The 21,577-nt window shown below is 38.0% G+C and overlaps 2 protein-coding genes across 4 annotated transcripts in view; both read right to left on the bottom strand.

The window, feature by feature from the left end:
• The window catches only part of wwp2 (WW domain containing E3 ubiquitin protein ligase 2), a 58,815-nt gene extending 42,679 nt beyond the window's left edge, over positions 1-16,136 (bottom strand). For 2 of the 3 annotated variants that reach the window (XM_005796267.3, XM_023345572.1), the window contains exons 1-5: positions 15,746-16,136; positions 10,907-10,988; positions 6,478-6,634; positions 5,508-5,629; positions 4,554-4,691 (exon numbers count right to left, since the gene is read on the bottom strand). In XM_005796267.3, coding sequence (XP_005796324.1) covers positions 4,554-4,691; positions 5,508-5,629; positions 6,478-6,634; positions 10,907-10,976 — 487 coding nt within the window. In that variant the 5' untranslated portion in view covers positions 10,977-10,988; positions 15,746-16,136. Of the gene's footprint in view, positions 1-4,553; positions 4,692-5,507; positions 5,630-6,477; positions 6,635-10,906; positions 10,989-14,643; positions 14,747-15,745 lie in introns of those variants that run through there. The other variant, XM_023345562.1, reaches the window with a different exon arrangement.
• Positions 16,137-17,107: 971 nt separating this feature from the next.
• Positions 17,108-21,340, bottom strand: polr2c (RNA polymerase II subunit C). The gene is made up of 9 exons (XM_005796266.3): positions 21,162-21,340; positions 20,919-20,968; positions 20,588-20,656; positions 20,435-20,487; positions 19,168-19,296; positions 19,013-19,064; positions 18,754-18,922; positions 18,595-18,669; positions 17,108-17,502 (listed from the first exon to the last, which is right to left on the bottom strand). Exons 1-9 carry the CDS (start codon positions 21,245-21,247, stop codon positions 17,358-17,360), a joined length of 828 nt encoding a protein of 275 aa, XP_005796323.1. The 5' UTR covers positions 21,248-21,340; the 3' UTR covers positions 17,108-17,357.
• Positions 21,341-21,577: the final 237 nt, after the last annotated feature.

Raw genomic sequence — 21,577 nt, 5'->3', positions numbered from 1 at the left:
GATTCTGTTTCTCACCATCCTTGAATGGAAGTTTTGTTTATGAAGGCTTCCACATGTACGTGTGCATTTGTGCGTCTCAGAGGAGCTGCCAGAAGAAAATAAGGAAAATCTTGGAACAAACAGAGTAACGTTCAGAGCAGGAACACAGGGTGCCTTCAGGCCAGCAGCAGGCAACACACTCCTACCTTTATATATTCATTTGGGTCCCATTGGTCTATAAGGGTGCATACACACACACACACACACACACACCCCAACACGCCCGCACGCACACACAATAAATGTAAAACATGTGCATGCCTGAATATACAAAACCATAAGGCAAAGACAAGAACTGTAACACTTCATCTCTTTATCGCTGCTCCTGCCTCCCCCCCCCAAAACAATTAACCACACACACACGCGCACACAACCTCTGTCATCCCCAACCCTACAAGTCAGGAGAACAACCACTCCTCCCCGGGTAAACATACACAAAGCTTCAGGATCACAGGAGGTGATTGTGCTGCCGAGCTGCAAGCAATAAGGCTCAATTACGCAATCCTCAGAAACAAATTAGACAAAGGCGCTCCTGATGCCTGTGATTATGGGTGTGGAGAGACTCCAAACAACGGGTCGTAAAAGGAAAACTGGATGAAGGGAGGTTTCTCTTCATTAAATGGTAACCTTTGACCTGCACACATGCTACAATTATAGCCGCAGCTTTCTATCACTGCTTTCTGACATCTTACGATGGGAATTTGGTTCCTTCATGAGTCAGGGTTTACTTTTTTTTTTAAGGGAATAGTTCAACATTTAAGAACTGAACCTGAAAACTCGTTGGTTTGGTAAAGCTGGTGCAGAATTATTAGTCAAATGAGTGTTTTGACCATAACACAATTTTTAGGCATGTTTTTTTAACCCCAAGCTGGATGAACTTGAATGCTTGATGGAGTTAAGGACTTTTTAGGTCCACATTATATCGAGGTGTGTATAATTATTTGGCAGTTCCTTTTCTTTTGGCAAAATGGGTCATAAAAAAGAGATTTCACCGACTCTGAAAAGCTAAAAATTACAAAAAGTTTCTCAGAGGAATGCAGCACTGAGCAAGTCTGTCTCCAAAAACCAACAATATATACTTGACGGATGGTCAATTTCGGATTGAGCGCACAAAACACACCTGGACAAAATAATAGGCCCAAATCAATGAGTAATGTTCATTCTGCGTGCTGCCAAAGTTCCTTTTGGATCGCCTGAGTCTTTGGTTTGTGCCTCTGATGATTTGTAAAGTTTAAAGCTGAGCACAGGTAAACTATTTCTAGGATCTCTGAGAGAAATTTGCTTTTAACTGAAATAACATAAGGTGCTGAAGTAAAGAAAACTTTGCCTTCCTCTTCTTTTTGCACAAAAGCATAAGTCAAAGGAGGATATATGGTACAATGCAAGGACTTTATAGCTGAAATCTATTTAATTAAAAAAATGACATTAATCGATTGATCTTTCTGGGGAACGATAAAGCTGTGGTAACAATCTGGGAAAGGCAGACCACATAGATTAAGAACCAGTGCTTCTTTGCACAAACAAAAATCAGTGAGGCAGTTGCTCTGAAGTGATTTATTTTCTGCTTCATTAATATTCAGAACAAGTACATATTTTTAGACTACAAGTGAATTGTATTTGACACGGTTGCCATCTCCAGTTTGACCACTAGACAACAGAAACTGTCACACTCACTCCAATTCATCACTCGGTCAATCCACTCAGTTAAACATGCAGAAACGCCTCTGAATCCGATCTTTATGAGACTTTTCCCCATCTTGCTGTCCCTGTGGTGCAACATGGTGTGCACACAAACATAAACAGACACGATCGCTTAATTTCACTTCACAACTAAACATTTACAAAGAGACACGTTTATGTGTTCATGGCAGGCACTCACTGCTGTTCCTGTGTTCATTCAGCAGGAAACACAGCCGTCTCTGTGTGCTGCTAAATGAAAAGCTGTGTGTGAGCCGCTGCATGGACTTGGCTAGGGTGTAAGGGACAGTCAAAGAACAGTGTACTTGTAAAAAAAAAAAAAGAAAAGACTTTTAGACTTTGCTTCCAAGCCATAGAGGAAGGTAAAATGTTAGTGCAATACCTGGAAGGGAAAAGTACTGTTGATTGAATGTGAAGGCTTTGAAAACTTTCCTCCTAGGAGCAATTGGTCTGGGAAGAGCACATTAATGTGAAGATTAAGTGTTCTCCAATGCTGATGTTAAAGCTCTGTGGTAGAAAATACTGCAGCCGAACACAGTCGGTATATGCTGTTGGTATCAGGTTACTTTAAGTTTAACAGTATACTTGACATGTTGTTGTTGGCAAGACAGAAGAACCTCTGACATACAATTTAAACATCAGTCAAACTCTCCACTAAAACCCAGGCTTTTCTGAAACGAATAAATGCACATATAGGCCGGCCTTAACTGTTGGCAGGTGTGATTCTGCAGCAGAGAAACCCAAGCTGCAGACTAAGTCTCTGCAAGCAAACGACGTACTTATGTCGGATACGTAAATTTTACACAGTTCAGCAAAAATACCAAAGCTACACAATAACCAGGACTGTGCTGTTCTGTCTGGAGGTCAGACATAAATTTGTGTTTTGACACAGACAAGCAGCCGTTTTAAATCTGATAAACAGGTCACGGTTGTAGTCCAGTCTGGCTGTCTTGATTTGAGTTTAATAAGCAAAATTTAACCTTATTTATCTTATAGTGGCCCAGAAAAAAAAAAAAAAAAAAAAAAAAAGAGTTGCATGTTTTTAATACCTCTAAACTCAACTACTACAACTCTTGTCGCCTGCAGCTGGTCCAAAACGACAGGTAACAAGCCATGTGAGCACATTACCCCCATATTCTCCTCCCAGCAAGGCATGTTTTAGGATTGATTTTAATTTTAGCTTTTAAATGTTGAAATGGTCAGGCTCCTTCTTCTCTAACACAGTATGCACAAGAGTGCTCCCAGAAGAAGTGTGAGGTCAGAACTTCTGCTGCTTCCAGATCAGAGCTTCAAGTGCTCGTATCCTGCAGGTTTTAGATGGACCCCTTCTCCAACACATCTGATCAGCTGAATGACTTTTTACCAGGCTTCTGCAGAGCTAAATGACCTGCTTATAAGGAAATTCAGGTATGCAAATAAAAGTTGCATGATAGAATATCTATTAACAGATCCGTGGATTTAGAGCTGGACCAAAGTTGGGCTTTGTAACTTTTTGAATTGAGAGGTAATGATGTATTGCATAAGTAGCCACCAAAAAATGTTCCTTGCTTCTTTTTGGCTGGTGGTGCTTATGAGTGCGACACCAGAGTTAGTTTCTGTGTATTTATCTTGCAAATTATTTGACCCATATTTCCTCTGAGTACAGCTGAAGGCAGCCGGAGTACCACAAGTATAAAAGCCAGAGAATATTTAGGAAAGCTTTTAATTTGTTATCGACTGCCGTTAAGCACAATTAGCAATTTAATTATTATTGTTGCAAGTTTATCTTTATTTTTAAATAAAGATAAACAGATGCTACACTCATAAAAATGCACTTTTGTCTACATTAAAAAAATGATTTATGAAGGAATTGTGGCGCAATTGAAAAATGAAACCGAACAACTTTTGCAAGAACAAAATAAAAACATGAGATCTGTGTTTTCAACTGTGCCACTGTATGGTTTTCCTCACAGTCTGTGAGTCACTTTCCATCTATGCCATTTCTGTATATAAACACTCGCTGTGCTGTTAGGGGTATAAAATCGTGCTGTAATATTATCCCCACATCATAAAATACCTGGAGTGTTACTTTGAGTCTTTCATGCATGTTGGAGAAATCCTTGAATCTCCGATGGGAGCCATTTGCATAAATTCTTGATCTAACAAATCGCCTCCTTGGAGCTGCAGCCTCCAGCCTACACACTTATTTCTGGATGCTTCTAATATCATTAGTTAGCGACTTCCACCTCTAAATGTCACACCTTTTTCCTTCGCCTCCTCAACCCCACCATTTTCTTTGCTTTTTTTAATCGCTATCCATATTTCATTGGCACGAATACTACAACACTCCTTTCCTGCAACTACTAGTGCTTTTGAAATAGCTGGTGAACCACGCATTGCTAGGGTGGGAAAACACAAATATCACAGTTTAAGACAAATACCGGAGCCTACCTGATGTTACCAAACATCAAGGAAAAACAGGAAGCGATGGAGTTAAAGGAGGAAAAATGGCTTAATTTTGGACTGTTTTTTTGCTAAACTAAGCATGTGCATTTTCACTTAAAACAAGCAACAGCTATAAGCATTGATTTTCATGTGATCATTCTCTATAAATGAAAGCTTTTTTTGTATCTCAAACTAATTCAGCAGCACAATTCATAAAATGTGATAATAACCAATCATGTGTATCTAAAGTCTGTGGTGTGAAGGCTTAACGAGGTGCTCCTCTGTTCATTTCTGTTCCTTCTCACACCTTTGAGTAAATGAGGCTGAGTGTTTGAGTTTGTAGGGGTGTGCGTGCGGGGGGGTGTGCGCGTGTGGTAAGAGGCAGGACTTACTGTCTGCTGCTGTGCTGCCATTGGGCAGAGAGCCCAGATCAACAACCATGCCGTCCAGACAGACGTTGAGCTCCCCTCCTGCCACAACCGAGCCTTTGTTCTCTGTCTGCAGAACCAGACTCAGCTGGACGTTCTCCACTAGAGGGAGAGAGGACACACACACACGCCCACGCACACATGGAGAAAGAATGAGTGATTAAGAAAGGGAGAAAGTTGTGGTGAGAGGGAGATAGGGGGAGGAAGAGTGTAATTGGACATCCTTCCTTAAGAACTTCCACTCAGGTGTTTAGACATTGTCTTCATTCATCACAAGTAAATGTGATTACATATGGAGTAAAATCAATTAATTCTTTCTGTTTGTTATTTAAAAATAAAAGACAGCTAAGATAAGGTAGAGGCATGATTACATTATAATGCCCCCACTCCTCTTTGGGCTCTGTGGCTGGATCCAGCTGCAGACATCTGCACTAACAGCTGTGTCAAGGTGAGCTACATTCACTAGCCAAATAAAAAAAATTTAAAATTAAAATCCCATCACCTGGACCTAATTAAGCAAACAAGTGAGAGCCCACCTCTGTTAGAGCGCTGCAGTGCTGCGCTTCAGCTGGGTTTGAGTTATACGACCCCAGCTGAAAGAGTGAGGAGCTGCTTCAACACCAGGGTCAGGACATACAGCCTGTTATTGCATGAATTACTTTTTTATGAGGGTCTGTGTCAAACGACTAAACAGAAAAAGGAGATTTCCTAAGCAAGTTGGTTAAGAATGTCCAAACTGGCAACGGTAATAAAATTAAGTCTGAATTGTTCTGTGAAGTCAAATAGCAGCTGAACTGATCATGTTTAATAGTGAAACTTCAGCTCCTGCCACACTGTATCTTATCATTCCACTCTAAGTTGGACATAATAATAACTCCCTTTTTTTTCTTTACCCCAAGCCTGAGTGTATTTTCTTACTTTTGCCATCGTGTGTGCGCAGAGTGTCCAGGAGGTCTATGGTAGCGCTGCCCAGTAGCTCCTTCCTCAAGGTGTGGCAGCTCCACAGCTTCAGATCCAGATGACTCTGAGGCGTCACATTGCTGCAGCACACAGAGCAACAATGCAGGCTGCGTGAGAATGCTCTTGCTTGACCAGTTTATCATATGTGCAGCGCTATTTCTTTGACTTTTAAAATGATATCAAATGTCAGTTTTATTTATAAAGCACTTTAAAAACAGCTATTAATTGCTCCAAAGCGCTGTGTGACATTCATAAAACCACATGTGAAAAAACACATTAGAATAAAACACAATTAATTAAACAGACAAGACAGATTACAATCTCAGACCTTATATAAAGGCCAAATAATAAAAATTTGTTTTAAGGAGTGATTTGAAATGTTCCAGGCTATGGGAAAATTTTATATTGAAGAGTAAGTTTCTATTATCTGATCGAAGGGTTCTGGAAATGGAGTGGTAGCGAAGAATATACTGGAGATAAGCCAGTGCTCAGCCATTCATAACTTTAAAAACCAATACAAGAATTTTAAAATCAATCCGATATGAAACCGGTGGCCAATACAAGGGTTATCTACTCACGTTTCTGGGTTCCAGTTAAGAGTTGAGTTGTGGCGTTTTGAATAATTTGGAGACGAAGTAAGGAAGATTGGTCCATATTTTTGTATCGTAATTGTATAGTAATCTAAGCACGTTGTAACAAAGGCATGGATAAGTCCATCCAATTTTCAAACAACCATCAAAATGACACAAAGACTCCTAACAGAGGAAGATAAATAAAAGGGCAAGGGAACCAAAAATTTTATCAGGTTTGCTAATCAAAGTTATCCACAGCTATGAACTCCTCATTTAAGCAGTGAAAAGTCTCCTCCTGCACTGAGATTATTGTAAAACTCAGATGAGCTGTGTGCATCTGTGCGAGTTGCTCTTACAGGGTGAGGTCTTCGTTCCACTGCAGCTCCAGGTGCCCGGTGCGTTTGCCTGTTTTTTTGGTTTCACTGGTCAGGCCATCGGCAGTCACCTCGACGAAGGAGCTGAGCCGAGGGTGACGGTTCGGCAGCTTTGGGGACTGGGGTTTTGCAGACACCACTGCGTACAAACAGACACACCATTAAATTTGAACATGGATGAGTCGGTCACAATGAAAAGCTTGTTTTGATTTTAAAAAATGGTTAATGAGGAGGAAACAAAACCGGAGCTGCATTTTTTTTTTTGCCAATTCTATGTTCTGTTAACAAATTATCAGAAAAATAAAAAAAGTTCAACAGGTTTTAGGCAGCTTAATCAGAATATAGGTGAAAGTTTTACTTTAAAATGACAAATTAAAATGACAGTAATGTCACATATCAAAATTAAAATGATTTTAAAGACGATCAGAAAATACCCTTTGATATTCTATGTAAAAAAAACATTCAGGATAGAAAATGTTTTCATAACGTAAAATGAATACACTACTAGGCCTGTCACAATAACTCAATTGCATAATAAAAAGAACTCAATATTTTTCATTTGCTTGATTTATTGTTTTTCTCTCTTTTTTTTTTTTACTGAAAACTGAATGCTAAAAGTATACAGTCTGGTGTTTTGGTCTCAATTATTCCTTTTTTTGAAAGACAATTTTGTTTGCAGAGACGTCATAATTTTATTTGTTGTTTATGTTGCTTTCTTTTTCTATTTTGAATATTTAAAATGTCTTCAAGTTCCAGTGTTCAAATGTTCATTAAAATTTTAAGTTTATTGATCCTTGAGAATGTGTTCTTGCATTATTGTGCCATTATTACTATTTTATTATTGGAAAATGGTCTCAAAACAACAACAATATTATCGCTTATCTCAATAAGTTCTGGGACAATTTATCATCCAGCAAAATTTGCTATTGTGACAGGCCTATAGAATGCCATAAATTAAGATAGTAAAATTAAAAATAATAATCTTATTAATATGTTCAGTCCGAGTCTGGATTGTTTTCCTTTATAACGCAGATACTCCTCCTTGAATATTTTAAATTCTGATTTAAATTTTTACTTTTTTTTGTAGTTTACAGTAAGCTAGAGCCCTTTTCTTTGCTGCAAGCATCCCAGTTTTCTTCCAACAAATTTGCTTTTACAGATGTACAACTCAGGATAAACATAAACCACAATCTAAGAGTTTTTCTCCTAAAAAAGGCAAATAAATAACATTCATTACAATGCATACATATTAAAATTTATTGTTATTGTTAGTATCTATCAAACACAGGTATAGCCTTAAAAAAATTACATTTTGATTAAACAGAAAAGTCAGATGCAGTAATCATATAAATATAGGGTTTTATTTATACCCAACTAGTAGCCTAATTAACTACTATTTAATCATAAAGCTCCAATTCCACTTTGGTGCTTAATTTGTTTGGTGCTTAATTTGTTGACTGCGGTTCTATGATCAACAATAACTACTGGTAGTTAAATCTTTATGCATTTGCCAGCTTATAAAAGCAAAACAAATATTTTGCCTGAAAATCTCACAGTTAATAAAGGAATGTGTTAAAAGTCTTTCATGCTATTAATACAATGTGCTTTAAATATGAATTAAAGTATGTAATTATTAAAGGATTGAAATCTTTATTTGAAGTGCCTGCAGCAATTTGTCATGAATTTTGTGTCTCAGCTTGCTCAGGGTGCAGATGGCCTTTTTTTTCCAGTGTTGGGGCGACAAACCAGAATACAAACACTGACCTCTAGTGGCATAAAAGAAAACATGCAGTATTACTTGAATCCGGGTATTCTGGGTCTACTATCCTGAATGTTTTTGGGGTTTTGAAATTGTGTACATGTTCTGGGAATCTTATCAGAGCTTGTTGCAGTTCGAAAACGCTGAGGAGGTCATCGTGACAAAACGGCCAAAGACTAGTGTATAAATATATTGCAGACAAGACATGAGGAGATCTAATCTGGCCGAGACATGTTGATGACGTCTGTGCTCCAGAACATCTGGCAAAACAAATGTGACTCACTGCAGTTAGGAGGAAATGATAGAAAGATGGCACAAGGCCAGTTATAGAACAACCATAGCAGGTCTCAAGAGCATTCAATGATAAGGCGAGGTGCAGAGGAGCTGCATGGCCTTTTTATGAGGCGGTGAGTCAGAGCTGACATAAAAAAAACCAACAAAAAAACACCACTGGTCAAGTCAAGCTTCACTGCATGCACAGTTATAAGAAAAGTTGTATTTTTCAATATTTATTTTATTGTTAGAGCCATCAGTCGATCCAAAATGTTAATAAACCTCAAACGACATACAGTAAATTCAAAATACAAAAATTAAGAGAAAATTTGTGTGCACAATTATTGACCAACTATTAGAATGCCAATCAGTTTTATACGTAAAAAGTATTTTGACTTCTGTTTTGAACTTTCTGTTTTTACATCTATATTTACTCTGTAAAAAAATAACCTGTAATGTACTTTATAAACACAAATTTATCTTTGCTATCACTATTATTATTAGCGGTGCACCAGTTGCAGTTTTCTGGGAAATCACCGATTACAGATTTTTTAAAAGCCTGGCCTGCCAATTCCGATTTTGGCTGGTGACCTTTTTTTTTTGTTTGTTTGAAATGTTGTTAAATATACCAAGAAAGTCACTGATTTGGCAACAGTGGGGTGGCCAAATGAGCTGGAAATGAGCAGACATGAGCTGGTGGGCCAGTCTGTCAGTCAAATCAGTCAAGAAGAAGACAATGGCTGATTTTGAGACTTTTGCTGAGGTTGTTAAGGGCAGTGGATAAGATTGGCTTCACATGTAAATATCGGCCGATCACCGATCTCCCAAAATTAAGAAAATTGGTGTTGCTAAGTCGACTGGCCGACAAATCGGTGCACCCTTAATTATTATGCGCAAATGAAAAGACCAAATTAGTTTGATTTCTAAGAAGCTCCAATTCCACTTTGAGTGCTTAAATTGACAATCTCAGGAACTTGATGTGAAAATCCATTTGATAAGCCGCTGTCTATTTTTACCAGCGTGTGGTACCAGTTGCTAACACAAGTACAAAGTAGCAGTTTTATGCTCAGATGTGTCCTGTGACCCAACATGGTGCTTTTCAATGCAATGTTCAGCATACCTGCCTGAAAACAAGACTCAGATTGTTTCTGCATCTGTTTCTGCAACGTAAGTTTTATTTGAAGCTTGTAAAATTGCAGCCCTGGGTGAGCTGCACCTTCTCTCACACTGAACAATTTGACAGGTGGAAAAAGACTGAACACAAAGTTTCCTGGCAAGCAAAATTCACTAAAGCAGAAAATGGGCCCCCTGCAATTATTAGTACATCTGGCAACAATGTTCAAAAAGCTTTAAAAAGAAATTTAATAACTGAAAAGCAAGAGATCTGAAGAGAAAATCCCACAAGTCTAATTTTCTTAGTGTCTCTTCAAAATGGGAAAGAAAGGAGAACAAACCATTTAAATACGGCAGATGTGTGCTGATCGCCATAGGTTGGGAAATTACTATGGAAATGGCTACTAACCTAACCACATCTTGCAGCAAGAGCAAAAATAAAGTTTAAAACTACTGGAACTGTGGCAAATTTGGACAAGGACCCATATGTACTTGGCTAATAAACAGTGAGGAAGACAATGAGGAATATGGGGGGTGGGGCTCAATTAGCTGCAGGAGTTAGTGGCATTTTGTGGTTGCCAGGTATCCACAGCAAATTTTTTAAGTCCGTTGGGCACATCTTTACCAGTGGGGGTCAATTATAAAGGAGGGCAATTTTGGAGTGTAGTTTCTTAATGGTAAAAACCCAATGACTTCCTGCATTCCCAATTATTTACATCCACCAGGTGAACGCGGGAGATAGCATGGATATTCAGATAATAAGGTAATATACTCTAACCTATAATGTCACAGATGATGAGCTGACTGGGTGGCTGAACAGAGAAAATATTGCCCTGCAGCAGTGAAGGTGAAACTTTATGAGGCAGCATGATCAGCTCTACAACCATTTCTGCACTCAGCTGAACTTCAGCTGTGTGTATTGTATTTAATGTTGTGTGTTATTTGCACCAGTCAATCAGCAAGATTTGATTTGAACCATTTTTCCTTAATCATTAGGTTAAATACTGAAAATCTCACATTTGTTGCAATTAAATATGAAAAATACAGTTTGTCAAGCTACATAATCATCAACCTACAGCATGTACATTAATGACAGCTATGGACATGTAGCGATACAGATACTTGTAATGTTACGTTTGACTGATACATCATCTGAACGTCATTCGTCATTGTAGTTTGTGTGGCATGAAATTACAAAATATACTGAAAAAAAACCTGTGCAAACAAATCAAAGCAGAACATTTTACATGCTAATTAGCTCTTTACCTTTCAGGATCAACTGAGACTTCTCGGGGGTCTGGGCACTGCCAGGTCGGGTCACGCTGGCAGCCGCCATGACATCACAGCTCTGTAACACAACCACAAAAAACCCCACAACATTAAACAATATGCCTCCCGATCGCTTTTAACCCAGAGGTGCTCGATGTGAGGACTCTATCCCATCTGTGTAGGGGAGAGTTACCATATAATTGCCAAACAGCCTCGGAGACACATTAGTCAATGAGATTACAGCCAAGGCTGTAATCTGAACTGATCGCTGCGATTTTCCTCTCCGACAACCAACGCAAACCTGCACCAAGTCTGCAGAGGGGTTCTGTCTACACAGGCTCAAATAAACATTTATTTCTTTTTTTTTTGTTGCTTCAAATTATCTAAGAATCAATAGCAAAGAATGAAGTAGACTTTAAAATTAGTGGAACAACATGAACTGCAATGACAATACTGGACGTGAAAAACTCACTCCTCCCCATCATTTTGTCTCAAACACCCTGTTTGTGCTTCAACGTCTTGGTCAATAAAGTTTTAATTCAACTTGGTTTATTTACATACTGCCAATCACAAAAGATTTCATCTTGAGGTACATAAACAAATTCATCTTATTTCTATGCTGAAATAGTCAAATTAAGAGACAGATTTAAATTTAATTAAATACATCCAAATTCAATCCCAATTACTATTAATGCAATCAGGTTTAATCTAACATGTCAACTGGTTAAAAAAAAGCAAATGAAGAAATGCTGCCGACTGAATCAAATCAACTACTTCACCGCAATCTTTCAAACAGAACAAGCATGTGGCCGCAGTGGACAGATGACTGCACTGAGACATTGACTTTTCAGCAATCTCTCATATTGAGCATCCAGAACATTAGGGTCCTGTGCAGGTATGAAGATCTAACTAAAATTAAAATGAAACCAAAACAATCTACTTAAAAAAAACCCCCTCAATTCTCACTTAATTTAAACAATCAGTAATCGCTATAATAGGCAGGTGATATTATGGGTTATTTTTTAACTGGGACATTGTGAAGTTCAATCCATATGAGTCCACTGCCTGTTTAATATTATGATGTCTATAAATGTCACAACAGAATTTTTTTAATTATTTTTCTTTGAGCAGCATGGTCAATGTCACAGCAGAGGTTTGCGCCTCATCGGCTTCACCTTGAGCAAAGTCACAGATAAGCTCTGCAGCATTTAACTATAAGAAAACTGCAATGCACAACAAGACTGCAATCAGCTCAGATGCTGTCCTTTCTACAAACTCTTATCAAGGTAAGGTTTGTCACTTTGCTGGTTTCATTGCTGTTCACTAACACAGAGCTTGTACTTAAACTTGGTTTAAAATTAGTAAAATGTCTGTTTAAGATTGCATCAACATCTTCTTTTCATCAACTTCAATCCCAGACCAACTATAAAGCCTTTGTTTTAGTACTTGATACACCACTTAACTCCACCAATGACAAGATAAATAACCTTAAAATTATAATATTTAAAGACTAGAACTGGAAGAAATTTTAAATATCCAAAATAAATCAAGAAAACAACAGAAACAACAAATAAAATTAATTAAACACCAAACTGACAAAAGAGAAAGAAGAGAGAAAAACGATAAATCAACCAAATGAAAATTATTGAGTTTCTTTTAATTTATCATGAGATTAATTGATTTATTGTGACAGGCCTAGCATTGGCAGATTATTTTACTTATAGCATGGAAAAAATTTCTTGCTATAAGTGAAATAATCTGCCAAAGGAACTAGCCCTTTTTTCGTCAATATTAAGTAACTATCTACTTAAAATAAGCTACTATGTCTTTTAAGTTCATTTTGTCTTCATAATTTTGTCTTAAGATATTTGTACTCGAAACTAGACCAAAATACTTGGTAAGATTTTGTAGTTTTACAGTGTTATTGCTCAGACAAAAAACAAAAAAGACACTGTAAACAATAAAGTAAGAGGAGCAGCTCCAGACGTCTGTATAATTAATATATCACTCTGCACAATACATTTAATCATAATCATTATTACAACATCAGTTTGTGCAATATTACGGTTACAATGGAGTGATTTACTGAATTCATCCTTTAAATAATTTTGGTCAGCTGCACAACCTCTTTCTGACCTTGATGGGTCCACCGCAGACATAGATTTTACTGAGTGACTGAAATGTTATTCAATTCAATTCTGTTTATTTAAACAGCATCCATTCAAAACAAATGTCATCTAGACGTACTTTACAAAAAGAACATTTCTGGGCGCAGCATTCTTTTTATTGTTGATATCAGAATATTGTTGATATCAGCAACAGTGGAAACGTAAGGAAAGATGAACCTCCGGTCATCCAAGCGGACAGTGGAGTTGATCGCGAAGTATGAAATAGGAATCCCGATCAACTCCAATACAGTCAAAAATAATTTAGCACATGTATGACTAATAACTTCGTACATGTACTGTATGTTCTCCTATTAGCCTCAGGGCTAAAAAAAAAAACTTGCCATTGCATAAAGATGAGCCTGGTTGCAATCTGGAGCTCATTGCTGCTATTTTATAACGCCATTTCCAATCACTAAGCCAAAAAGCATGTTTTCCATTGATTTCTGAGGGTAACTATCCAGAAATACTTAAGAATAAGAACAAAGTTAATGATGTGAAAGTGGTTCCATTCTACTGATTATATTGCATCTACACTGAAGTTTGCCTCCAACTCTTTGCAGCTGCAGACCTAATCAAGTTGATGGTATTCGGTTGTTTTCAGCTGCATTAATTCTGTATTGAAAACTGTGAAGGTCTTGGCAAGAGAGCCTGACATCACGTGATACAGAAGTTAATTACTTACTTACACAAATGCCGTGTATAATCTTAGAAATAATTAGATATTGGCAGCTTGCTAAAAGAAAACAAAATAAAAAAAAACTGTGAATGTATGATAAATAATATTAATCTGTGTGTAAAGCTGGTTGTGACTGAGTGAGTAAGACTCAGGTTTTACATAATCAGAATTAGGGAAGTGTTGAGAGAAGGACGTTGAATACATTGCAGCAACGTTGCCTTGCTTTATTTATTTTTTTCAAAAAGACCAATTGTGTCATGGAAGATACCAGCACAACAGGAAATGTTGGCTGTGTTGGAAAATCTCAAAGTTAGGGTGAGGGTTTACAAAGTCAACAGGTAATACACACAGAGACTGGTCTTTGTAATGCTAAAGGCAAAAACTGAGCTCATCACTAAACCAAAATGCTAAAGACAGTTTAAAAGTGAACTCAGCTTAACAACACGATGATCAGTGCACCTGTAATTTACATACAACTACATTATTTTATGTTTTGTTTGGTTGAATTGTTATCTGTTAAGGTAGCCTGAATCAAAGACTCAAATTTTCTTCCTATTTTCTGACATAATTCAATTGAAATCCACAAGTTAAAAATCGTTGATGCATCACTTATTATTTTGTCCCATCAAAATGCATCCCCAAAGTCAAAACACAATGTGTCTCTCCGCCTTGTAGAAAAATATAACTGCTGCATCAAGGTGACTAATGCTGCCCTCCCAGCCTGGGACCACAGGAAACTATGATACATAGCTGGAATACTTTTGGTACTAATCAAAGCAGATAACTGGGTGTTGAACCAACAAGAAACAAAAAAACCCACAACCTAAGGTCACCGCCACAGCCGCAGATGATCCGATGGGATTTATCACAACAAAAGAGGACAACATTACCTCCTATCCACTCTGCAAACCAAGCTGAACAGAATGTGGATATTAGCTGGACTGTTTGGAACCGACTTTAGTTTCATTTAAACTGTCAAATGTGTGTTGTTGATAAACAGACTTATGCTCAACCTAATAAAACATCCATGGCAGCTGCGCACAAAACACAAACACGGAAGATGATTGAGGTTCGCACCCCATAGTCAAGAGATAATTAGGAAACAGCTAAACTTCCGGCACGTCTTTTTAAAAAATAAGACGCAAGGGGAACACGTATCAACAAACCAAACGGGTGCAGGATACTTTTCAGTACGTGCACCACTCTCTTTCCTACCTTTGCAGTTTAGGGCGTTTCGTACCAGACAACAGAATATAAATGATCAACCATGCTATGGTTTTGCATGTATTTCAGTGCTTTCTTATTCTTCATAGGATGTACTGTCAGAAATTTTGATTATGTGACTCAGTAATGTTATCTGTCAAGAGCTAATTGCTCAGGTTTCCTCTGGTCTTATCAGGCACAACGCAATGCACAATTTTCAGATAATAAAAGGCAGTCGATATAAATTAAATGAGAGATTTTATCACTTCACTGTCAACTGTATCTCTGATGTAATGTTAAGGGGGAAAACACATGGTTAAAGTACACGAGTATAAAATGCATAAGGTTACATTGACATAGCTGAAGTAAAACAAGCTAGATGGGGGGTATTATGTGTAATGACACACTTAACGTTAAATACACTTTTTAAACGTTTAACAAAATTGTCTTTTTGTGAGCACACAGCTTTTAGTTTGGATTTCTTTACGCTTTATAAAAAATAAAAAAATACCACACGTCATAGAAGTGGAAATACGTCCTTAACTTTGAAGAGTGCTCTTCCTTACATCCGGTCCGACGCGCTTACATTTAGCAAGCTTGATGCTAAGGATGCTAACTGTTAGCTAGCCAGCTCCGTAGGGGGATTTCACAAAAGGACACACCGGCAAATGTCGTTTTAACCACCCGGGAGCGGGCGGAGCCGTGCTTATTGTAGCGTCTTATATGTCAGTAAGTGACAGGTGACGTGACATGCCGGAAATTGAAGCGAAGCAGTGATAATTCACGTACCTTGTTCAGCTGTGCTCTGCCGTTGTCGCTACTGAACTTTCATTTCCGCCTGTGACAAAACCACGTGACGAACCCAACGTCGTTGTGATTGCACAAAGACTTGTGGGTCACATTAGTAATGATAAACATCAGTAAGCATATCAGATACCTTTCCATCTGAATTAGCTGATGTGAGTGCGCTGCATTGCTGTAATTAACTTGTCAGGTAGGGAGAAATAAATAAGTGGCATGGATCCTGGGGCGCTGCTAGGCAGACAAATGTAGAGGGGCAACACTCCTCCCCTCTGCCACCTATTTGTAATGCTGTTCAAGGTGACAATGCAAAGATAGATGTGTCAGGGATATTCATCATTAGTATGAACTAACTGGAATGTGTCATACAAATATGATCTAAATAAGGTAAGTGCAATTCCCTTAATCTCTGCCGCAGTACTTGAGCTTGTGACTGGATAAAATGTAACATTGCTCTCATGTGGTGCCGATATTTATCTTCCTCATCCTACGTAAGTGGATTATTTTATATTATTATATAATACAGGGTAAGATAGCAAAAAAAAGTATTTAAAAAACCCCCACTTTACTCAAAAATCTAAGTATTACTCCTTAATCTGAAAACATCCATACTAATATTAACTTTATATAATTTCTATTTGCTTCAAGGGTCATCATGAAGCTTCAATTCACTATCACTAAATTTTAGAGACTCACCAGATTGAAATGTCTGTAACAAACTTGCAAATATCTTTGGATGCTGCAGAAGTTCATATACGAGGAGGACGTCTCATCACTGATATGCAAACCATTCGTCTCCTTTTTGTTGGGTCGGACCCGAGCTCCCTCGCGTTGTTTCCAGATGTGAAAACAATTAACTGAAAGCCTGTTTTCAATCTTACCATTTCAATTGTGTGACCAGACATTATATCCAATAACGCAGCAAGTCTCTACCATAGCTAAATTGTGCTAATTACTTGGATAAAAAAAATGAAAAATCAACAAAAAAAAGTCTTGATTTCTTAACTTATATTTATATCTCTCCAAAATGGCACTCACTTCCCTTCAGCCACCACATACACCTACAAGTGAAGGCATGAAGGGGAAGGCTTGCACCACACACACAAGGATGACTTTCTGCACCAAGACCCTCCTCCTGTCTCTGATTGGTTGTCTCTGATTGGTTATTAGCACTGAAAGAAGGCAGAGGAGCTTGATTATTTTATAATTATCTGTCTTGTACTATACTGTCACAACGTACTGACAGCATAAATCTGTAAAAAATATTTTTCTTATAAAATATATATTGCAGCTTTAAGAGAAAGAAGCTGCTGCATTAATACAAAGCATTAGTTTGACAATAGAAGCAAATAAAATATCAAAAAACTAATTTATTTATTTTTTTTAAAAAAAAGCTTGCATCAATACAAATAAACTCTTGAGAGACTGAGCATGTGTCACATTTTTAAGCTAACAGTTTCTGCTGCAATACAACTCCCCTCTGTTGAGTGAGGAAAAATTAACACAAATTAATTTAATATTACAGATGAATCTGATCCAGTAGATCTGGGTCTAATCTACTGAGAGGAGGAAGTTGCCTCTGGCAACAACAAAGGTGTCTTCAGTTAATGGTGAGGACGTCACTCTGGATCTCATGGCTCAGCTGGGTCTGCAGGTCGCTGAGCTTCTTCTTCAGAACCGCCAACGCCGACATGACGATGGTCTCCGGCCGGAGCGAACCGCAGGACTCCACGTTGAAATAAAATCTGGGGAGAGTCAAATCTCACATGAGCTGTGTTCAAAGTTTCTGTCAAGCTGCAATTACAATTAAACAAGAAGAGAAACTACAAAATGTTTATAAAAATGAAAATCAACCTTTTTTGTTTTGCAACAATATGTCTGCCTTTATAGATACATCCAGAGAGAAGATCATTTTATTAGTGATGTATTGCCAGTATCACTGGTATCAACCAATGTTGGTCATTTTTTTAACATATTGATCAGATAAGTAAAACTGGGCTGATATTAAATGTTTATTTCCATCTTGCTACCGGTTATGTTTCGGGAAGGGATGGCTATGTGGTATTTGTTTAGGCATGTGACGGTGATAGTCACAGGCAAGAAATTCAATTATAATAGTTTTCCATTGAGAAAGGTTTGCCAGGCAGATGGAACATGAGTTACATCAGTTTTGTCAGGACCAGAAATCCAGAAAACTATTCTAAGAAAGTAGTCGAAGGAGACCAAAAACTTTGGATTAAGCCACACTCTTTCAATTGTATATTGCTTTTTCAACTCCAAAGTGCTTTACACTATGATCAGTCATTCACCCATTACTACACACATTCACACACTGATGGGGATTAGCTACATTGTAGTTACAGCTGTCTTAAGGCAGACTGATATAAGCCAATTTTAAAAGGTGGTATTTGTTCTTCTAAATACTAAGGAAGTGCATGTAAACTTCTGAATTTAACATTATTTTTTTCTACTATTTAGCAAATAGACATAATTTAGGTATCCTAATTATAACTGGAGAGTTAAATCTAGTTCAGAGACAAAAGAGACAGTGAGGGAAAATAAGGTTAACTATGTTTTCATACAGTTTATAAAAAAGTTTGGTTTCAACTAAATTTGCCTTTTTATCATTTTACTATCCAAATATTTAACTTCATGATTTTCCAAACTTAACACAGAGAGATTGCCATGTCCACTAAACATGCACGATATGTGTTTATGACATGAACAGGTAAGACCAAACTATTGGCATGTAATTATAGAAACAGTCAATTTTTGCTGAAAATATATAAAATACTTAAACGTTATACAAATAACATATCCGCAGACTGTTTGCTCACCTTTCTGGCTTTCCGTTAGGGTCATAGGGCGCCTGAACTTCATCTTCCTCAATCTCTGAGTATTCACTCTTTGGCCTGAGAAAAATCACACCATTCCACCACTTATTAAATGATCAGCTCTTGTACTTCACAGTGAAGTTTACTGAAATGAATACCTACCATTCCTCGGGTCGTGGATAGACTGTGTGCCTCAGTGCGTTGTCCGGGTCATACTCGAATGAAACCCCCGCCGTCGGGTTCCACTTGGCGTGCTCTTTACCGAAGCCCTTCTTGGCGTACGCTCTCAGCCGAAGCTCCTGACCTTTACGGAGCTTCACCAGCAAGATGTCTAACACGGACAACGCAAAGAGGATGTAAATTATTAAAAGATAGTAGCAGAAAAGACTAAAACGGGTTGTGAGACAAGATCTGAGGGTACCATCCTGCTCGACGTAGTCGTTCGGGTCATTGTCTCTGCTTCTGGAAGTGACCTGGAAAATCAAACAACTTCAGAATCCTTCCCTAGTCCACATCCTATGTACTGGATTATCAGGTACAGATTATCAGATTATCAAAACACCCTAAAAGACTCACAGGGATCACTCTGGGGTTGTTGGAGAGCAGATCGCGAGAGGTGACGTGACGCGTTTGGTCCTCGGTGCAGCGGACATCCAAGGTCAGTTCCACGGAGCATTCGGGACAGAAGTCATCACAGGTGCAGTCCTGCAGGAGGAGCAGATAGAAACATACAATAAGCCAGCATTCTTCCTAGTCTGAGCAGTTTTCTTTTTTGTCAAGTTTGCAGAACCTCTGGTTTTTATACACAACAGAAAATACCAAATGAAATTCTGCATGCAAAGGGTATTTTTCTTTGTTGTTTTGAATTTATAGACTGAACTTGATTAAAGTCAGATTGGTTGAAAGATTTGCATGTGTGTGCTGGGTAGCTCAGTTGGTACAGAAGCTGTAGTCCTCGATGAGGTTGTCCTGGGTTTGATGCCCAGTCTCACTGGCTGTACGTCCCCAACCCATTTCCTGCCCATTTATTGTTCAATAAAGGCATCTAGAGCCTTAATAAAACTTTTAAAAAGCAGGACCATCAGGATAAAAGCAGAATTATCTTAAGTTAGCTTTCTGTAATTAGTTCCAGTAATGACTAGCAACATATTTAAAAGCTTTCGTTCCCAGTAATAAAGAAAACTTTATTACTGATGTATCACCATAAATGTTGGTATAAATTTCAGACGTTATCTGAAATATTCTGTTTCTAACATCCATAGTTGTGTTTGTTTAAACACTTAGTTGAGTAATTGTTCCAACCGTTAAAGTTTTACCAATATTCACCATTCACACAAATGCTTTTATCACACCGGGTTGATTTCGGGAGTTCATCCATCCAACCCTGCTTACACGGCATGCATCTCGGAAGAACCGAAGAAGCTGTTGCTGCTTCAGAAATGAAAGCAGCAACGTGGCAAATTTCAGGAATGTGGCAAATTTAGACTCAATTATTTTTTATGTAAAATCTTAAAACATATTTAGTCAAAATGGCTCTTAATACGTAGTAGCACTGTGATGCTCTGACACTAGGAACACTTTTTTTATGTGTAAATTGTGTTTTGATTCATTTTCTTTTTGTGTGTTTTTCTTTATTTGCCTTATTTTTTTCCTGTAAAGCACCATGGTTGCCCTTTTAGAAGTAAAAGCTCTATAAATGTTAACTGATTTATTCAGTACACAATCATCAAAACCTTCTTCCAGGTCATAGACTTAGACTCAAACATTTATTTATTAATTTTTTTTGCCCAAATAGCTTTGAGCAACATCTGTTTTTGTTCTTCAGCTGCAACAGTCCACTCACCCTCGAATACTGCATTTTATCCACTATGTCGTCGCTGGTGAGGGGAATGAGACCTGGCGACACATGAAAAGCGAGCAGATTAGTGTTCAGATCTCTGCTCATAAATTGCCTACTACGCTGCAATCAACAGGACGGGGCTCTGGAGATACACACCGACTCTGTGCGCGATGAACTCATCGTGCAGCACTGATGAATTAGCATCGATTTGGATCCAGTCGATGGCTGAAAAAAAAATACTGAGTTAAAGTGAGGCTGTAGCTACAACAAATGTTGAAGAAAACCATAGTCAGGCCTCAGTTTTGTTTATCCTACTAAACAGAGAGTTTAAAGGCTTGTAATAGTGTTCGTTGAAAGCGTAATGTCACACAATAATAAAATAGAACTTCGTCTGTATTTAGCATCCGAAATCATGATGTTTAGAAAAACGTCGTACCAAAACAAAGGAACTAGAGGGTATGATGGACCAAAGATGTTGTTACACTACCTATTGTGGGAACCTCTGACATGAAGACACGACGGAGAGAGTTTGCAACCCTGAAAGCAAGACAAAAAGGTGTAAGATGTGATGCAACACTATATATGTTTTGTAGGCCTGACCTCTATTTTCTCTGGCATTTATTTTTCTTGTATCGTCTCGTAACTCGTGCTTCTATATATAAGCACACATGGACAATGGGCGCCCTAGTCCCAATACAACTTTAAAAAGGGGGGAGAAATAAATACTCACGCCAAATCCGTGTTTTCGATGACGAATTTGACATTTTCGTCTGTCAATTCTGTTATTTTTACCGTCGGCTGGTTAGCATACGGCATCCTTAAATGTTATTCTGTTTAAAAATGACGAGCACTGCACCACCTCGGCTTTTAGGCCTCCCGGAAATGACTGCTGAGCTGATTGGCTCAACGGAGGAGGCGGGACTTCAGGGGACATTAGTGGATTTTCAAAATAAAACCCCGCTGGTCGTTCTAAAATAGGGCCCGTAACCTTCGCAATTCTTACCCCGTTATTGCTTAGCTGCAAGTGCTAGACCTTTTTATTTACAAACAAATACTTTGGTTTTTAGATTTCACAATGAAGAAAAATAAAGTTTTAGTGAAAGAAGATGGATAAGTTTCCTTCTGTGGGATGTTGAAATTTATGGA

The sequence above is a fragment of the Xiphophorus maculatus genome, chromosome 2 (genome assembly GCF_002775205.1).
Source record: "Xiphophorus maculatus strain JP 163 A chromosome 2, X_maculatus-5.0-male, whole genome shotgun sequence".
Lineage (NCBI taxonomy): Eukaryota > Metazoa > Chordata > Actinopteri > Cyprinodontiformes > Poeciliidae > Xiphophorus > Xiphophorus maculatus.
This window is presented reverse-complemented; position numbering and strand designations above follow the sequence as displayed.

Coding starts and splice junctions, on each gene's coding strand:
- polr2c (XM_005796266.3), bottom strand. CDS start 21,247: ATGCCGTATGCTAACCAGCCGACGGTAAAAATAACAGAATTGACAGAC. Junction 19,297..20,434: donor ATAAAATGCAGTATTCGAGG/GTGAGTGGACTG, acceptor CTCCTCCTGCAG/GACTGCACCTGTGATGACTT. Junction 18,923..19,012: donor CGACTACGTCGAGCAGGATG/GTACCCTCAGAT, acceptor TGTCCGTGTTAG/ACATCTTGCTGGTGAAGCTC.